Raw genomic sequence first — 21,206 nt, 5'->3', positions numbered from 1 at the left:
AAGCTAATGATGCTTAAGACTATTTTCAACTTCAAATTGGTTATAAACCTTCCAACACTTCTGAGAAAGATAAGCCAAATAAAACATATCTGTAGCTAATCTTCTGGGATGCGAAAAATGGCATTTATCAGAAAACTATTCTTTTATCTCACTGTCAGCTGTTCATACTGAGAAGTACAGTCAAACCTGCTGAAATACATGGCCTCATGAGCTACACAAAGTGAGCCTGTAACAGGCAATCTTGTCATTATACATCACTGATCTGTTCTGTCCATACATTGATGGGTTTAAAATTTAAATTCTGCTCCAACTCATGTCCTGTATTCAAACATTACAAAGAACATGATTTAGGCTCCAGCAAAATACAAACTAAAGATAATCCAGTACTGAAAGTTCTCTGACACCATTTGCAGGACACAAACAAGCAAAAAAGATCAATTTTACTTCAAATCACAAAGCCAGGTTCCTTAAGTTTCCTTAAAATTTAATCTAGAGTTTGTGCTGACATTTGCTTTCCACCCTGAATAACATTCTCCTGGGGAAAAAATACAGTTAAGCACCTAGTAAGGTTTTAGACTAGTCCAAGCTAAATTGAAAATGTCAGCTCACTCGGGCTTGGGACCTAGCACACATTTTGTCTTTAGGTGATAGCTCTTCTAGTAGAACATACAAATGTTCACTTACTTAGCATTCCAAGCTAAAAAAAAAAAAAAAACAACGAAAGTTACCTTTCAGCAAGTTATCTCCAATTTTGTCTTTCAATAATAGTTAAATAGTAAAATCTAAACTAGATCAAGAATAACAAGCACTTGACTTTGATTTGTATTAACACATCAATCAGACTTACATGGCAATATGTCCTTGTATCTATTCTTTTTAACATTTTCTTCTTTTTCTCCAGTGGCTGTTGGGTAGATCTTCTCTGTTCTGTACTTTGTTGATAATCTTCTTAACCTCTGAAATAAAACATGTATATGTTCAAGTCTCAAGATAACAGAAACATCATTAGGTAATATCTTCATTGATGAAGCAGAAGATCACTCAAAAATACTTCTCTCTTTTACAGTATTCACAATAATGAACTTAAAAAATCTAATTATCCAGTACTTTTAGGTCATCAGCAATTTACAACCAAGTTGAAATCAGCTCTGTACATCATGAGACATAGAACTTTGGAAAAGCCACTACAGCAGCAGTACAGAATATAGCTATATTTTATTTAGGGAATGCGCTGCCCTGTTAGGGAGTAACAATTGCATTAAGAATACCTGTGAGAAACAGAAAAATCTGTTGTTGCTCAGAATACCTGGAGGAAGAGCACAGCACAGGCTGTTGCAGGAGCAGCTGACAGCAGCTGGTACTTTGCTCTGAAATACATGGCTTCTAACACACTGACAACTGAACAGACAGCAAAATCTCGCTTTTAAGAGGCATGAACTTCTAACACCAAACACCTGTTGGGCTTCAAGCACACCCAAAGAAAGAAGGTCCCTTCCCCTCAGATACATGGTATTCACAATTGAGGTAAATGACAGGGGGTCTGCTGGATTCACAACACCTTATTTTTTCCCTCTATATATTTCAAATCCTAGAAATTTCAAAAAGTCAACCCCCCTAATAACAAAATCCAACCCATGCCTTCCAGCAACCTAGGAAATAACAAGAGTGATGCAGCTTTTATCATCCCACTAAAATTAGGCCTTTGCTATCTTAAAACTGAGGATGAAGAGTATAAATAGTCTTTGAAAAAATAGAAGAGGAGCCAACAGTGCTTCTAACTTTCGATTGTGTAAACCTCCAGATTTAAAAAGGAACCTGAAGGACTCATGTAGTTTACTCTGGCTTCTAACTAAAGCTACCAGGTGGTTGCAAAACCAGCCATTCTATTGACACTGTCATGGAAGTGATACATAAGGTGATCAAGAGGAAAGCAGAGAGTGTAGCTTCAAATGACCTTAGTATTCCATGGAGTGTTAGGTACCCTACACAGGTAGAAGGATAGAGCTTGTTCATGTTTCCCTTCCTTTCATCTTTGATGCCTGATTCTCATCCTTGAAGAACGAAAATGTTCATGGGTTGCTTTCTTTTGGGCAAGTGGAAGAATGGGTGAGGTTGATTGCTAGTTAAAAATATAAACCTTGTTTATCACGGACTATGTAACAACAAAGAGACAGAAGGATGCCATAAATAAGAGTATTTGGTTGGAAAGCCAGTTCTCTTTTTGAATTCTTAAAAAAAACTACTGTAACACTTGAAAGACTCACTGCACACAATTTTTAAACAAAAGAAGGAAAAATGAATCTGCAACTCAAGTCCTCCAATAATTCTTCCAGCAAAAAAAAGGAAAAGAAAAACAAAATTAAGCATTTCTGCTACCTACAGAAAAACACTTTTGTAAAATGTGTCTGAAGATGGTGGAAAAAAAATATATCAAATTTTATATGCAAATTTTGATAAAACTTTGCTTAAATTTAGTTGAATAACATGCAACTAATAATCCGTAGAAGTGACATTTACAGAGCAAAAACAAGGGCAAGGTAAAACAAAACAAAAATAAAATTAAGAAGTACCAGTTTTCAGACAATTCTTTTCTCTCTTCTCCGAGGACTTAATCACAGTTTAAGGAAAAAAAAGAAAACAACAAACAAAAAACCCTGCATGCTAGTTCTGGGCTTGTGCCAACTGCATTAAGTACAATAAGGTGAAGTGCAAGATCCTGCACCTATGTTGGGGCAATTCCAAGCAAAAATACAGGCTGGGTGGAGAATGGATCAAACACAGTCTGGAGGAGAAAGACTTGGGGGTGATGATGGACAAGAAGCTCAACATGAGGTGGCAATGGGCACTTGTAGGCCAGAAAGGCAACTGTGTCCTGGGCTGCATCAAAAGAAACATGGCCAGCAGGTCAAGGGAAGTGATTCTGCCTCCCTACTCAGCTCTTGTGAGACCCTACCTGGAGTACTGTGTCCAGTTCTGGAACCCCAAACATAAGAAGGACATGGTGCTCCTGGGAAAAGTCCAGAGAAGGACCATGAAGATGATCTGAGGGCTGGAGCACGTCTTCTATGAAGACAGGCTTGGAGAGTTGGGGCTGTTCAGCCTGGAGAACCGAAGGCTCTGGGGAGACCTTATAACAGCCTTCCAGTTTCTGAAGGGGCTCCAGGAAAGCTGGGAAAGAACTTTTTCCAAGGGCACAAAGTGAAACGACATGGAGAAATGGATCAAAACTGGAAGAGGGTAGATTAGGTTAGACATTAGAAGGAAATAATTGGCTGTGAGGGTGGTGAGACACTGGAACAAGATGCCCAGGGAAGTTATATAAGTCCTATCTCTGGAAGTGTTCAAGACCACGTTGGATGGGGGCCTGAGCAACCTGATCTAGTAGGAGGTGTCTCTGCCCATTGCAGGAGGTTGGAATGAGACAATCTTTAAGATCCCTCCCAAACCATTCTATGATTGTATGATTCCATGAGAGCGATCAAAATTACTAAGTAGTATTTTTTATAATTTTTAGTAGTATCTGCTGCATAGAATAGTAGCTCTTCCATGCTTTGGAAGAGAAATGAGAGAAGTCTAAAATCTGAGCTTTGAATAAGCTACCACAGGAATGGAAAAGTGCCAGACTCAGCAGAAGATTTTGCCCTAGATGCAATAGAAAATTTCTGCAGAAAGCTATTGCTGTGTGCACATAGCCTGCTGTAGGACGCAAGAGATTCAGTGCTTCCTAGGTTACAGCCTTGAGTAACCAGAAGGAGGAGAATGTACACAGTAGGGGAGGAGGGGTAATGACAGGGCAAAAGAAGAAAGAATCTTGTTCAGACTATATAAGTTGATGAGAAGATCACCAACAAGATCCGTCACAGTCCAATTTCATGCTAATTCATAATAAGCAACTGTCTACAGTACAAAGCAGCACTCATTTGGGTTAAGTCAGTAAACTGCCAACTCGCTTCCCAGAAGATACCCAGATGCCAACAGCAGGGACATTTGAGATCCAGCCTTGTGCCTCTGCAGATAACTGTGGGTTCTTCCATGACACTCCCTTATTCAACTGGAACTGCTACTCTGGTATCACAAAAATCTTAATTTATATATTCTTTTAAGAACAAAATAGTTTAAAAGTACATATATATTTACATTCACAAGGCCTTAAGTTCCATTCTCATTAGAAAAGCTCAACTTTAATTCTGCTTATTCACTGTGTAACAGAAGTGGTTTGTGGGACAGTGACAGTTACCACATGTGACGGTGGGGGGATGAGCCTTTTGAGCTCATTTGAGTTTCAGAAACATACTTCCAGCTTCCACAGTGGTTTTACAGTCTGTATGAGAAATCTACTTCAGGGTTTTAAAAAAAAAGACAAACCAGTTTTTTAAACCAAATTTGTGCAATCCTACCATATTAAGATGAACTTAGTCCAGCTCAGGAAACACAGATCTCTGAATTTTGCAGTCAATCTGTTTAACACTGTAGAAAGCCTGTAAAGGCACACTGCTTAATAACACAGAAACGTTTGTAGATTAAAGAAAATAGTTATACTGCCTATTGAGATTAGAAGAAACCACTTTAAAAGCCTGAACCTTATTTAAGATACAAAACTTCTGTGACTCCTTTCTGGACTTCTCAAGGAAAGCATGCCAAAATATTTCACTAAGGCTTCACTTATTTAAAGTCCTCGAATTGTCTCCCAAGCCTTACCTGACATTTCTGATGGTCAAAACATTAGTTAGCAAAACAGTGATGTTTGCTAGAATCTCCTTCTTGACTATACCCAAGGAGCAGTGCATATATTCGTGTCAAACATCAGCTGCTAGAACATTCCACATCATCCATGGCTCCACTGCTATGTGACAACAGGCAACAGCAAAAGGCTTAGGAAGCTCTACAGTCCCAGGAGGCAACACCAAACACACAGCTACTTCTATCATAAGCTTGACAACGCATTGTTCTTACCAGCAGCAGAGGAAGATAAACACATTAATTATGCTCTCTCATCCCAATAATTTAAACAAATATTACTAGGGCAGTACTGGTAATTTTATACACTGAGAAACATGCACCTGTAACGAGTAATGTGAACCAAATTACCACAAAAATGTCAAACCAACTAACTTCTGGTTATCTATTATCAGATCACACAGGTTTCAGACTCTGCACCAATACTGTGACCAGACACGTCTTCATCAAAAGACAGCTCAAGTGCAGACTCAGATATATCACTGCTCAGATGGGGGTCAGACTTTCTAAAATTGCTTTTGTTCCAGAAGTATTTTAGTTTAAAACTCCTGCAAATCCAACAGGAAATTCCCTACTCTGCATTCTTACCACTGAGGCCTCTGGGAAACATCAAGACAAATTGATGCTAATAAACCTGGCTGAAGGATGTTCTACTCTGAGTCAGGGGGGCCTCTGCAGCTCTGGGTTGCAATAGCAAGGAATAAATGAACACAGTGAGCTGGGTTTCCTTTAGTTACCCTGTCAGAACAAGAGCTGCGTGGGAAGAGCAGAGCACAGTGCAGCTTAGCCCAACATCTCTGGGGAAGTCAAATCCAGTTGGGCTGAATCAACACTGAACTGTCCCACATAAGATATCACTGGTTACCTAATTCCCCTGTTAAGTAGCACAAATAATACAGAGTTTATTCTAATTTCAGGCATCACATTTGCATTTAAGTCTCCCAATTACGTCTGCACTTCACATTCGTACATTAAATGCCCTGCATCTGTTGTTGCAGGTAAACAGAGCATGAAAACATAAAAAGACCTATACACAAGATAATGTCCAAAGGGTCTAAGCTGACTATTTATATTATCATACTTCGTACATACATATGAAATTACACATAAAACTAATTTTTAAGATGATCCCTTTCTCCACTTCACCTTGAAAGGAGAATGATACTATTTGGTGAAAAAAAAGCTGTTCTGTACCTATTTCTTTGAAAGGGCAAGGAGTTTGCAAGCTGAATTGATAGAACAAGATAGAAGAAGGATTTCTTACTACCTTGGCATTCTCTTCTAGCAACACCTACTAACTCTCAAGCTCTAGATACTCCAAGTGAATCTCTGCTGAAGCAATTAATAGATGAGCCTAGTAACTACAGTGCCTTGGGAGCTCTTTGTGTTTCATAGCAGGACAATGATGAGTCTACAGACCCCACTGCAGTCAAAGAAGTCTGTGCAAACCACATACAGGAAAAATCCCTCCAAAATTACCCTGGGAACTGAGAACAATGTCATTCCAGTATTAGATGGTCTAGTGTATTCTCAAATATCTTAGCTCTGTTTTGTATTTTCTCAGTGAAGAGGGGAATTTGTGTTATTGCATTAATTGAAGACTTATACCCAATAAAGAAACAGTCAATAAAGACAAAGCTGGTAGATCCTCATGCAGAGAATGCCAAACAACAGCATTGAAAGGAGTCAAAGACTACATCCTACTTCATTCAGTGTCACATTACAACTGGAAACTATTAAAATAACAGTGTATTCTGAAGAATTAGGCACTGCCAGAGTAAAATTAACATTTTCCATCTATCCAAACCTCTACTTTTCATAATAAAAATGTCAGAACTAGACATGTCTCCATACTGCTAGTAACTGCAGATAGATTTACACAGACATATTATCAACATGTGAGCCAACTGCTTCAGAAGTCTTCTCTCACTCATTTCTAAAAGTATTTTTTATACTACATGCATATTAATCCCAGCCTAAAGTAGCAGTACTAACAATTAGAGTTGCAGTTAACTGATGTTCAGAGTAATAGTTAAGCAACGTATGTACTGCCAGTAACAGGCTAGTTTTACAGGAAGAACACTGAAGAGATCGAGCAAGTAAACAGACAGACAAAGCAAAACATTACATTACTAAAGCACAATCAACTTTTAGTTAATAAATAACTAATGTATGTTCTAAGTTACTTTAAAAAGCTTTGTAGCATACTTGTTACATATCCAAGACTGGAATTATAACTTGCTATCTCTGAACACAGCAGTGACGATTATAGGTTAATGCGTGAAGAACACTAACATTTCTATTAGTCTGAAACCAGGTTGTGATTAGAAAAATAGACTGCTTTGGTTGAAGGCTGGGAAGCATGTCTTGATACAAAAGCAGAAAAGGAATTTAAAATTAGCACAACCTACAAACAGCAGGCTTCTTAACAGTCTTAAAGCAATTCAGGAACAATTATTGATAATTCAAACCAGAAATAAGCCTCAGATTTCTTTTGCAACAAGCCAGAAGATGACTTTCAGACACAACAATATAAACACAAAGGGAAGCAAAGTACTTAAGGAAACAAACAAGGAAACAAATTTCAACCAGGGAACCCTCCTCCTTATAAGCATAATTTCCAAGTAACTAGATTCACTATTTTCCTCTTAATCCTTCAGTCTGAGGTTTTGATGGTTTTATGCTTGCTGACAGCAGAAGTATATTAAAAACCATTGCATTTAATCTTGGTTTTCCCCTTAAGTGTTTCCTCCAATATTCAGAGTTTTTATTCATCTTACCTTGCTATGTGATTAAAAAGGAAGAGGCTCCTAAAGAAAGCCACGATGAGCAATTTTTAAGATAATGCTTTTACACCAATTAAAGAAACGTTTTAACGGAAACAATCAACATATCTGCAAAAAATCCAGAAGCTTGGTACTGAAGAAAACAGCTACTAAATGAATAAAACGTTATTAAGGACAGAAGCACAGTGTATAAAATATGCTATCTTTATATTTAAACCTTCTATGTAAGTCTCCTTACTGATACATCTTTTATAAGTAGTTGAACTTTCAAGTCAAGATGGCAACTAAAGGCTTGAGTTGTCTTTTACATAATTTTCTGCAATTTTTCAAGAAAACTAAACCAATTTATTTTAGGACAAATTAATTATGATTGTTCTCTATGTGAAAAAGAATTGCTAATATCTGTTTGTTTTTTATTTAACTCTTAAAGCTTGCAGGTAAGTATGCATGCCGATCTACTGAACACAAGACATAATGAAATCACATAGAATGGTTTGGGTTGGAAGGGACCTTCAAGATCATCTAATTCTAACACCCCTGCATGAGCAGGGACACATCCCACTAGACCAGGTTGCTCAGAGCCCCAACCAGCCTGGCTTTGAACACTTCCAGGGATGGGGCTTCCACAATTTCCCTAGGCAACCTGCACCAGTGTCTCACCACCCTAACAGTAAAGAATTTCCTCCTAACAGCTAACTCCAATCTACCCTCTGCCATTTTTAATCCATTCCCCCTCATCCTATCACTACACACCCTTGTAAAATGTTCCTCCCCAGCTTTCCTGGAGCCCCTTCAGGTACTGGAAGGCCACTAGGATGCCCCCCCAGAGCCTTCTCTTCTTCAAGCTGAACAACCCAAACTCTCTCAGCCTGTCTTCACAGCAGAGGCGCTCCAGCCTTCTGATCATGTTTGTGGCCCTCCTCTAGATTCACTCCAAGAGCTCCATGTCCTTCCTGTGTTGGGGGCCCCAAAAATGGACACAGTACTGTAGGGGAGGTCTCATAGGAGTGGAATAGAAGGGAAGAATCACCTCCCTTGACCTGCTGGCCACACTTCTTTTGATACAGCTCAGGATACAGTTGGCTTTCTGGCCTGCATACGCATATTGCCGGCTCATGTTGAGCTTGTTTTCATCATGTCCTCATCAACCAACACCCTCAAGTCCATCTCTTCAGAGCTGCTCCCAATCCATTCTCCATCCAACCTATAATTGTGCTTGAGATTGCCCAAACCACGCACCTCACACTTGGTCTTGTTGAACTTCATGAGGTTGGCCTGGGCCCACCTCTCAAGCCTGTCAAGGTCCCTCTGGATGGCCTCCCTACCCTCCAGTGTGTTGACTACACCACACAGATTGGTATCATCAGCAAACTTGCTGAGGGTCCACTCAACCCCACTGTCCATGTTGCTGATAAAGATGTTACAGTCCCAGTACTGACTCTTGAGGAACACCACTCAGCACTGGTCTCCTTTTGGGCACTGAGCTGTTGACTACAACTCCATCCAGCCAATTCCTTACCCATTAAGTGATCCATCCATTAAATCCCTGTCCTTCCAATGTAAAGACCTGGATGTCATACTGGACAGTGTTCAAGAATAATAAGGAAGCAAAAGGCAGTTTCCATCTCTTTTTGTAACAGCACTGCAGATACCAACTGTATAAGTTAATTCTTGTACCATTTTACTGCCAGCATTTCACCAGTTTTGCCGATTAATTCAAGAAACTGATGGATGCATATTTATGCCTCATTTTGGTTGAATGTGCATTGAGGTCAGAGTCAGAAATTTAAGGTCTTATCATATGGTGGCTATAAGTAACGTGCAAAAAGAATTGCAAAACTCAGTCCAGTTTTCATTATATGCGTATTTTCTTTGCAGCAGGAAACTACCACACCATTCCATAACAAGGGTATAAAGATTAATAACCCTTCCACCTTCAGCAGCTTTCTACTCAATAGGGTTCATGCACATGAGGGGGACAACAGGAAAGGTTATGTATTGTAACCATTCTCCAAGATGCCATCTCTGTGTGCAATCAACACAGGTATTTATAGTGCAAGCAAAACAAAATTGCATATCTCACCCTAGATTATGAAAGCCCTGGGAATCTCAGAGAATTCAGCAACACCACAAGAAGGCTGGTTGGGAGTGTGCACAAACACCCTGAGTCCAGAATGTCTTTCTATAAGGCATCCAAATCCAGTAGGAAGACTGCTCACTCTTGTTATGCTCCCAGTGATTTGAGCTGCTTAGTAAGACTGTGACCAGAAGTGGAATCAGATATTATGTAGAGATTTAGCCATAAATGAGAAGATGTAGAGAACAATTTAAAGGGCCACCTCATCTCTCATCCTGGTGGGCAAAAGCAAGCAGAAGTAAACCTGCAATGCCAGCACTGCTACAGCAGAGGTCTGCTGAAAAGCCTTGCCAGAAGCACGTATGAGACAGATGAACTTTCCACTCTGATGCTGGAGGGAGGTTTTGTTTGTTTGTTTTGAAACAAACAACTGGCTATAGGCTCAGGTAAGCTTCCTCTCAAGAGCCACCCTTCAACTCATCCAAGAGACATAATCACACTACAGTCCACTCACTATCAAGACAGACTAGCTCTGAAGTAAAACTTAAATTCTGACACTGGATGTGACACTGACACTATCAGTGCAACAAATGAAATGAGAGAAGACTTTTACAGTGTGCCCTTCACCTGAAAAAGAGACGAAAGTAGACAGTGCCTCTACCTCCCTTATACCAGATTTAAAGTTTCTCAAGGAAGTCAAAACCCAACAGCTACGATTCAGTAAGAATGGATCCCAAAGTAACAGCATCCCCATGACAAAAACATAGAATAAACTATCTAGAGGCAAGTTGAGACTTTTTCCACAAAGAACATCCCAGAGGCAAGATGTTTTATTCCAGCTCAACCAGGCAACTAAAAGGAACGTAAACTATGCTCCTTTCAGGGTCACATGAGGGAGGCTGGGCCAGTCACCATTGCTTATGACTCTACAACTCTTCAGTTTCAGTGCTGGTGCCTTAATATATGTAACGTTCTTAAACAATCAAAAGCACCCTGTGACAAGCATTCAAAAGAAGAGCTTTACAGCCAATACAACAGATTGGGTGCAATTCACACAAATAAGTAGCATAAGAATCTAAATAGGTATCAGCTAAACCTGTCTTTGATTAATATTTAGTTTAACCATGTGAATTCTCCCTGAGAAATCTTATGATCTATTACCATCAAGACTTCCTTCTCCCCACTGGCTTTACAGTATGTGGAATGAGGCACTAAGTTCCATGGAGGATATATTTTGCCTTTGTTACTGCTCAGCACTAAAAAAAAAAAAAAAAAAAGGCAAAAAAAAAAAAAAAAAAAAAGCCAAGTTCTTCTCCCTCTTCCTTCACAAGATGCAAAACTCTTCCTCTTTTCCCATGCCTTGGAACACATTTCCTTGAGGTCAGTGCTTGTTTTCAGCCCAATTCATACTAGGTGGAAAATAAAGCACCACAACTGAAACAGGAAACTCCAAGCTTTCACTCCAACAGAAGTAAACTAGAATTTGCTACCTGCTAGTCCTTAATACTGCCATGAATAAATGCACAAGAGAATAGTCTTAAGGCCTTTTAATAAATCTTCACCCCTTACAAAAAGGTGTACTACAGCTGTTATGTCCTGCCTTCCAGAAAGGCACCAGGACTTTTTAACAGCTGTCTTGTCAATTCATCTGAAACAGAGATCCTGCCCTGTAAGATTTTGACCAAGAATGATTTTACACAGAAGAGCTGGAGCCTAACAAAACCTCTGGGTAAAAAGCACAGCTGTCTGTTCAGTCACGAAACACTGCTACTGACATCTGGCTTTGGGTCCCAATTACCTTACTGAAACATCTCTATAATTCAAAGGTGCTGTTCCTTTCAGTTATGTAACATTCTTTAGCATACAGATGAATCACTATGCGATGACACGAGTTCAATATTAAATATGCTGGAGCTGGACATGCAAGCAATTCCAATAAAAACATGCCAGTTATCTTTTACCAGAAGTCTAGCTTCCCCCCCCAGAAGCAGGCTTGAACCTTGTATAGAAATACAGTATCTGTACAGACCTTCAGTAGTTCAGAACCCCCAGTATTCAGAAGGGAAGATTAGGATGCTGCTAATATAGTTCTGTTAGTTCATAATTGGCAAGCAGAACATCCACAAGGTTTAAACAACTATCCCCTCTCCAAACAAACACAATCTAAAACCTTTCCAGGCATAAAAACAAAACAAAAACAAACAAACAAAACAACAAAAAATCCCACAAAACCAAAACTTTTGACAAGCACTGAATCAGTACTTCCACACAGCAACAGATACACAGGGACCATATAAGGGAACATGTAATGAAAAAGAAGGTATCAAAGAGAAAATACATTTCTACTAACTGAAGAAAACATGGCTACAACTATTTTCACCCTTTCTTTGAGGCTGTGTCTGGAAGCCAAGGAATGTGCTAGTTATAAAGAGACCATTTATGACGGCGTTCAATAGCATTTTAAAAGCCAGAACGAAGTAGCCTCATTGAAGAGACAAACTTGTACTAAGAATTAAACTGTAAACAACCTAGCTAATAACCAGCACCTATTTATGTATAGGCAAAGGAACGTCATGTAATAATTGTTTATATTTGCAGTATCTGTCAATTTTTTCCTAAGATCTATGTCCCCATCAGTTTAAAAGCCCACACCTTCCAACCAGATTATGACAATTCTGGTTTCGAAATGAGACAGAACAGGGAATGCAATGGCCAACAAAATTAATTACAGAAGAAAGAGCTATAAAGCAACTACTCAAATGAAACCAAAGTAATGGCCAGTAAAGAGACAACTAATCTTGACAAGTTACTCACAAGCATAATTTTAGATTATTTCTCTCCATTAAAGTTTTTGTTTTAATGGCTGAACATTCAAAAATTGGAAACAGCCCTGCTGAATGCCTGAGCAAATTAACTCCATCATATAGTTTGTTTCTGTCAAATTTAAAAAGTCCGTAAACCTTCTAGACACACACTGTGTCATATTCTCTTCTACAATAGCAATATAGGCATGTACGCAGCATTTTATATGACTTTACAGCCCTACTACTCATACAACAAATGTTTCTTACTTTCCTCATATTTTGATCAATGAGATGCTTCAAGAACAGGAAAAGGCTGTTAATTTCTCTCAAATATAACAATTTCAAATATATTGTTTGACATGCCATTAGCATGTAAAGCTCCATGTTAACATTAATCACAGCTATTCTCAGGCCACAAAACCCTCAAAGTGACCAGCAAAAGAAACGGCTGCCTCTTCTGCAGCCCTATATAATTATTTCACTAAAACACCCAGAGACAAGAATACTAGAGTGAAGTTACTTAAAAGTAAACTAAAACAGTGTCTTAATCAAACAGTTTGAAGTTTAACCTCATTCAATCATGAACATTTTAGAGGAAATGTTTAATTCTAAAGACCTGTAAAAGTCTGCATCAAACTCAAGGTGAAGTAACAAATGTATTGTTTTAAAACCAGCACTGAGAACCCTGATACTGCTAAAATACAGCCTCTATATACATTTATTGGCTTAACATCACAGCTGCAAGTCAAACTTTAATTTTCAAACATTTTGCAGGATGCTTTTATTACATGTATTATGTAATTACTACTGAAATTCTTCTGTGTTGAAGAGAAGAGAAATGTTTACCTCATGTGAAGCACACAATCACAAAGGTTTTTAAAGGAGTGTCTCATTTATGTTTGTACCCTGCAGGCTGTGTTACACAGCTAATCTGCAAAATACAGTCCTTCCACAGTGCCAAATTCCAACAAAGAAAAAAGTACTTAAGTCAACTGGTAAAATGAATGTAGTTCACGCAAGGGCCTTGTCAATCAAGCTGCTGATAAATAACCCTCAACTGTCATTGCTTTAAATAGCTGAATATTTACAATCTAGAATGTAGAAGTCAATAGTTTGTTTAGTAAACAATAGAGAAGAGTCATTAATTTTTTTCTATCTGAAATACAAACAACCTTATTCACCAGCCCCCGGTTCTGGGTGATATATTTACTTCCAGGTATTTCAGACACACACGGGAATACCTTCAGATCCAGACTCAAGATTCTTATCTATAATTGTCATCTATGTGGAATAAGTGACAAACTAGTAAGACTTCACTTCCTTTCTTGATAAAGGAAGCTGTTCTAATCTGAGCTTCAAATAAGTAGTTGATATGGTGCCAATTAAAAAAAAAGATTATGTGGATTTTTACAAGAATTCAGGCAAGACAAGAGACTCTTCACTGTCTCTAAAAGGAAAAATATTGGGGGGAAAAAAAAAATAAATCATCTGACTGAAGGAATTTCACAAGTTTCAAAAAACTTCCCAGTCCAATCAGGCATTTTCCATCATGACTTCTCAAAAAAAACAGAGTACACGAACAGACGCTTGGTGACAAAGCTAGAAAAAAAAAGAGATGAAGATGGGAATATTACCTAAGGCAAGCAGACAGACTTTCAGGGTAAAAGAAGAAAGACTAAATTTTTAAAATGCCAAATAGAAGCTGACAATGAAGGGGACATACATGCGAATGACAACAAATTAACTGACAACTCTTGTGTCTTCACAGAAACAGACAGAGAATATTTACTGTATTCAGTAGTAAGTTGAGCGTGCTAGGATATTTCTAGAGACAAGACAATATGAATTCTCAACAGCCAAAAGGAGATGAAGCTATTTTTCTTCTTTCTTCTTAATTACAATAATGGGCCAGTTGAGGCTGTATTTTTCTTTTTTGATGGATTGTGTTCTTACTTTTCTTCATGATCCAATACTAATAAAACTAATTCAACTAGAAATTACTGAAATCTTCCTCTTAGAACTGAAGATTCTACATTATCTATTGCTCACATTGCCTAAGTGCCTCTTAGCACAGAAAAAGCATTCAGCACCCTTTACATTTTATTATCTGGTATTTAGTATAAAACATGAATTCATTTTTATGTTATTGGTTTTGGTTGTGATAGTCTGGTTTTACTTGATGATATTTTCACAGTAACAAAGAATGCTAGCAAACAGTAAAATAATCTTAGCATCTTTCAGCAAAAAATTCATTGTCTCTGGACAAGGAAGCAGTATTTTCCGTGTTAAAAGCCATAACCAACCATCTAAGTCTAACACCCTCATTCTAAGCACTGTCAGTCTAAGCTTTATCTGACTCTTCCATTGTTAAATGCGGCCTGAAAGGCTTCTTCTGATTTTAAGTCATAATTTAAGTGCATTGAAACTGTCTCAAGTTCATGTAAAAAGGGACTAGATGGTCAGCAAATCCAAACCCAGTACATTACTGTTTAACAAACACTAATGCAGAATGACTTAAACCCTCAGAGATCAAATTATCTGCAGCACTGGTGTTAACTGCTCACAGGCACAATTATTTACTCAGTACACATCAACTGTCTCTGATAGAAGATGCTACACTTAACTAGTAAACTATCAAGCTTTATGCAGTGCTTATTTTCTGTGATAAAGAAATCTGGATTCTATTACTTCAACTGCCATGTCTACTTTTTACTTTTTATTTTTGATGAACACTTTCAGAAAGTGTGATTTCTAAGCACTGTTCTCTGCTTAGGAATATTCCTGGGAAAATTGTGTTTTTGTTAAAATTTCCTGCTACTCATTTCCTAGTTAAACTACCAGATGTCTGAGACAAGCTGCAAAGCAACACTGCCGTGTGTTATTAGGCTTCAAGCTTCACAGACAACTTAGAAGCACTATCAGTGAAGCTGGAACATCTGCCTCTTCTTGCTGTGCTACACAGGTAGCTTATCTTCTTCACAGGCTAGGAGGACAACTGGGGAATCATAGAATTCTTTAGTTGGAAGGGACCTTAAAGATCATCAAGTTCCAACTCCCCTGCAGGGGCAGGGGCAGGGGCACTTCCCACTAGAACAGGCTGCTCAGAGCCTAATCCAACCTACCCTTGAACACCTCCAGGGATGGAGCCCCCACACCATCTCTGGGAAGCCTGTTCCAGTGTCTCACCACCCTTACACTGAAGAATTTATGCCTGACGTCTAACCTAAATCTCTCAGCTTAAAACCATTACCCCTCATCCTCTCACAGCAAGCCCCTGTAAAAAAACCCTCCCCAGCTTTCCTCTAGGCCCCCTTCAGGTACTGGAAGGCCACTATGAGGTCCCCCCAGAACCTTCTCTTTTTCAGACTGAACAACCCAAACTCTCTCAGCCTGTCTTCACAGCAGAGGTGCTCCAGCCCTCAGGTCATTTTCATGGCCCTTTTCTGGACACATTCCAACAGGTCCACATCTTTCTTGTGTTGGGGGCACCAGAACTGGACGCAGTATTCTAGGTGAGGTCTCGCCAGGGAAGCAGAGTAGAGGGGCAGAATCACCTCTTTTGATCTGCTGGCCACACTTCTTTTGATACAGCCCAGGATACAGTTGACCTTCTGGGCTGCAATTGCACATTGGTGTCTCATGTCCTGCTTTTGATCCACTAGCACCCCCAGGTCCTTTTCCACAGGGCTGCTCTCAAGTGTGACCTCCCCCAGCCTGTATCCATATCTTGAGTTACCTCAGCCCAGGTGCAGGACCCTGCATTTGGCCTTGTTGAGCCTCATGAGGTTCACTTGGGCCCACTTCTCCAGCTTGTCCAGGTCCCTCTGGATGGCATCCCAAACCTCTGGCATATCAACTGCACCACCCAGCTTGGTGTCACCAGCAAACTTGCCGAGGGTGCTCTCAATGCCACCGTCAATATCGTTAATAAAGATATTAAACAACACTAGGCCCAGCACTGACCCCTGAGGAGCACCATCATCTGAGGCTCTCACATGCAGGCAACTTCACTGAGCAAAAATAATCTACACCACCACCAAAAAACAAGCAGTTTGACTGCACAACCCTAATCCTTAAACCCAGAGGTTATACAGAACTGGCTAGTTGTTTTTTCATTCTTCTTCCAAACAACCCTGAGGATCTAAACAAAAGCAAAATGTCAGAAAAAGTCCAAAAGAAAGACAGACTTAAAGCAGCAGTTTGTTTGCCCTGTGTCTGTGGAACCCATCCACTAGATGTCAGTGTCCTCTTGGGCAGAGGAAAACCATTTTGGATCCCAATGAGAAAGTGGCAGCATCCTTGGTTAGCAGGTCGAACTATAAAGGAGGAAACTCTTATAAAGCATCCCTGGGCATCACCTGGGCCACAAAAGATGCAGCCAGCAACAGTAACACTTGTGGATAACAGACGCAGAACATAAATATAGCATGGAACACAAAGTTAGGTTTACAGTAAGGTAAAAGGCTAAAGACCAAGAGGTGTTTCATGCAACATTACTGATTAAAAAGTACAGCACATTGGTCAATAAATACTAAGGCATGATGAAAATGAGTGATAAAAAAGGGCTACAAGATAAAGGTATTTTTGTTTCCTAAAATACCTCTAAACAATTTTTGTGCACAAAAAAATACTAGACAGAAGAATGGGCTCTTCCTCTACCAAAATTCAATCACATCTACAGAGGCTTAAACTGAGAAGCAATAGAATAAATTACTACAGCATAGTGTGGAATCCACCGTGATAGGCATGAAAATGCCACACCCTAAATAAAGGGCAGAGCAGAAGTCAGAGTTCAGGCACATTGAGTGCACATTACAGAAAGAAATGGGTAGGAGTTTCTATTCACCTGCACAAAATCTAAATATTAACTATAAATTTAGAATAGAGTATTTCAGATGGAAGGGACCTATAATGATCATGTAGTCCAAATGTTTGACTACTTCATGGACGTCTAAATTTGAGCCTAAAATGAGAATACTGCTGTAAAAGGAATCTTGAACTTGACAGTAGGACCACATACTGGAAAACTATTGCCACCCTACAAATTATGGAGGACTGACAGGGAAAGGCAGGCCAGAGGTGAAGTAGCATCCTGCATTAGAGAAGCACACAAACAAGAGAAGGACAAGAAAAAAAAAAATCAAGCTAAGTTTCTATAACGTCTTCTAATGCATCCAGGATAAGACCTGTATTACTAAGGAAGCCATCACATTAGTGGTAGCACTCACAAGAAACCTGGCGGTTCCTATGGAGGAGATTGGGATGGTCCTGAAGCTGAAAAATAAGAAATTAAGAGTTTAGGATGGGATGCAAAGTACAGATTTCTTTCTTTTTAAAGATATCACATACATTTGCCAGAGAATGCTCACTCCTCTAGCAAGAAAAAAACACCTTGAATCAAATCTGAGCAAGCACCAGACCTAGCTAAAGGTGCTAGGTCCAAAAGAAGCACAGTTACTGCATACTTCTATCTGATATCCTTGCCAGACAGGAAAAGGCTAAAAAAATTTACCACAACTTTTTCCTTTAGAAATAGGAACTTTAAAAAAAAAAAAAAAATTAGAAAATGAGGAAGTTGAATGAAAGGAAATTATACAGACCTAAAAAAGTAAAACGTTTGCAAGCAGCACAGGGCCTGTTTAAACATGCCAGGTAGCAGTACCTGCTGCTATCCCAGCTGCCAGTCCAGCAGTGATGGGTCCTGGCATCCTGTGATCATCACCTTGCTGCTATGGTGCACCATAGTCTGGGAGCTTCTACTCATCATTCAGAGAAACTGGGAGGATGGCTGTTTCATTTCATAGATTCTCTCTCTTGGTATCCATGAGACAGAATAAAGTCATAGACTAAGGATACATTTAATTTTACACATTACAGAATTTTTGCTATCCTGAAGAAACCATTAATATCACATTATCTAAAATTTATCTACTCATCTTCCTCCCCAGTTAAGAATACACCTACTGCACCATGTACAGCAGATTATTTTTTATCATTTCCAGGCAGCCTAATACAATCTTATTCATGTTATTGCTTTGTCCCGAACAGCACAACTGTAATTATGATCAGTTGAACTGTTCACTGTTTTATAACCAAGCTACTTTTAAGGGACCATCTGCTTTCTACCCAGCTCTTATTTGCCTGCGCAAGTCTTGGACAGTTTTACCCTTTTGTTTTTATGCTGAACCCAAAGAAATCTCAAGAAGACTGTCTACAATACGGAAATAACTCTGGATTTAAATCCCCATGTGTGTATGTGCACAACAAGAATACCATGCTTGCTCATCCATCTCCTTTCAAGGTAATTATTTCGAGAATTTTAACAAACAAGTGGTCCTTTTACAGCCACAAAACCAATAAGGGGAGCATCCTGGCCAAATTCCAACTCTGGCAACTTTTCCTATCATTCTTATTTACACCTGTCTTCATTCACCATGCTGAGACTATTGGTTGTTTAAATTCAGGTGTACTCAGTTCCAACATAACTGGTCTGTAGAATCCCCTACTCATATTTCTCCACAGCTATGAATGTAACTATTGTAACACGTGTGGCTGATTCTAATTTTAATATCACTAAAAAACCCTATCCTTTCCAGGCTGCATAAGACAATCTCATTAATATTACTCCTTTGTCCTAAATACCACAACTAGAATTACTAATATTTAACTAATTTATTGTGTTCAAACAACAAGCCCATCACATCAGCATTCAAGTAGCCTTTACAAAGCAGTACTTCCTTAGTGGCTTGTTGATTCTGGTTTAATAATTATTAATTGCACACTTAAAAGTTTAGGTACCACCAAAGCCCTGTAAATTACAAATACAAATGGACTAGTGGGACTGATGGAAATCCCAAGTTCCTTATTTTAAGAAATCAGCAAAAACACAGTAAGACAGCAAAAATAGATTCTAAGCCCTTCCACCTTGTAGGGAAAGGTAAGTAACCACTTTGAACACAATTCTATGGTATAATTCAGATTTCAAAAGTTTCCCTCTAGCTGTAACCAGAAGTGCATAAACTGCTATTCTACCTCTTTCCATTCTATGTTATGGAAGCTAACAAGTGGAATACAGGAAAGGACAGGTTTTTTTATGATCCCCGGGATAAGATAAGGAGAGATGGGTTTCCCACTTCTGTATTTTTGGGATTTTTTTAGTTGGTATGAGCCATGCTTCTTCATCAATGCAAGACTGTTCAACTTCTGGTATAATAGAACTATCACCAGGACAGTGTTTCATATCAATCCTTACAGACAAGGGTTAGCTGGAGTGTTTTTACCATACTGCAGGCAATAGTTAACAGCTGACAAGAGCTATTTATATATTGAGATTTTACATAAACATCACTCAACCTATTGCACCGATTCAACAGTTTTCCACCTCTTATTCCTTTTATTCCAGTTCTGTTTCTTTTAATCTTATTCTATAAACCACTTAATTTCCTTTATTGTCATTCCTTCCCCATAACAGAGTAAATGTTGCCTTTACAGCAACTTGCTACTGGCTCTGGCTGCAGCCCACACTTGCCCATCTAGGAACAGGAAAGTGGCTCAATTCTAAATGAAGCATTCCTCTTTTCTGTTTACAGATCTATTAAAAAAAAAAAAAAACAACACAAAAAACATCCTGATAAAATACTACCATTGCAGTCAAATTCACATTCTAATTCTGAATAGGCAAAAAATATTTCAGCAAAGCCACAGAACTAACAAGGTGACTCGGTGAGACACTCAGACTGTGGACTCATCAGAAGGGAGGCAGTGGGTGGATTAGCATCACAAAGGCCCTCACCTGCAGAGACAAGAGTAAGGCCTTGTTTGACTGCACAATACTGGTGACAGTTCCTGGCACACGCAGAACTTCTTCCACATTTTTACTGTCTCTTTCAACTCAGTACATTGCTCAACACACATTACTGACAGAGAGAGCAGCAGGCTGCTAACCTGCACACAAATAAGCTATGAATACCTTCCTGTTTTAGCTCACTAAAAACGCAATGTAATCTCCACACAGAAACTCCTGTGCTTGAATAGCTTCCTCCTAACTTTTACTCTTCACTGCTTTCTTCTCCATCAAGATGGTTTTCTACCTCTTGAAAGAACAATTACACTTTATAGCATTTTACTGAGTATTGAACTTAAAGATCTAACACTGGAGAATCAACACTTCATTACACTTTTTAGCTAATGGAAATGTAGTTTGTGAAACGGCTAGTCATGGCTCCTCAGTATGACAAAACAGAGGAAATACAACAAATGAGGAAAGTTGCATTGCCAGTTACTTCCTCAGATCTGTCAAGGTCATTCTTGGGAAAGGCTAGATAACAAAGAATGGAATCTAAAATTTTACAAAGTAAGACAAAAAACTAAAAGCAAGCAAAGTGTGGGTTTCTTTTTCATACAAAAAAAAAAAAAACAAAACAAAACAAAAAAAACCACAAAAAAAACCCAAACAAACAAGGAACAACCGGGAAAGTGAAGCTTCTGAGCACTGAGCAACTTAAAAGGAACAGGTTGAACTGCTGCTTACAGTCATGAAAACGATGTGACTTGCTTTTCAGTGTGGAAACAGATACACCTCTAATCAGAAAAAACCCAAAACTTATAAATTCCTCCAGATGTGGAAGACTGCAAACTGCAATATTTCTAGCTATGAAAGAGGGTAGGTACTGAATGCAGTTTGGACTGGGAAGAAACAACAACCCTTTCCAAATATCTGAACTCCCCATACTTAGTAAAAGAACTATTTAAGCACACTATAAGCAGGATGCAAACCAAGTTTTTCCATCTTATTTTTCCGTG

The 21,206-nt window shown here is 38.9% G+C and overlaps 1 protein-coding gene across 1 annotated transcript in view; it reads right to left on the bottom strand.

The window, feature by feature from the left end:
* PTPN12 (protein tyrosine phosphatase non-receptor type 12) overlaps positions 1-21,206 on the bottom strand; it is an 83,914-nt gene that overhangs the window by 49,610 nt on the left and 13,098 nt on the right. Inside the window, exon 2 of the mRNA XM_051630710.1 lies at positions 848-956. Coding sequence (XP_051486670.1) covers positions 848-956 — 109 coding nt within the window. The remainder of the gene's footprint in view (positions 1-847; positions 957-21,206) is intronic.

Source organism: Apus apus, chromosome 1 (assembly GCF_020740795.1).
Source record: "Apus apus isolate bApuApu2 chromosome 1, bApuApu2.pri.cur, whole genome shotgun sequence".
Classification (NCBI taxonomy): domain Eukaryota; kingdom Metazoa; phylum Chordata; class Aves; order Apodiformes; family Apodidae; genus Apus; species Apus apus.
Note: the sequence above shows the minus strand (reverse complement) of the source record. Positions and strands in the feature narration are given on the sequence as shown.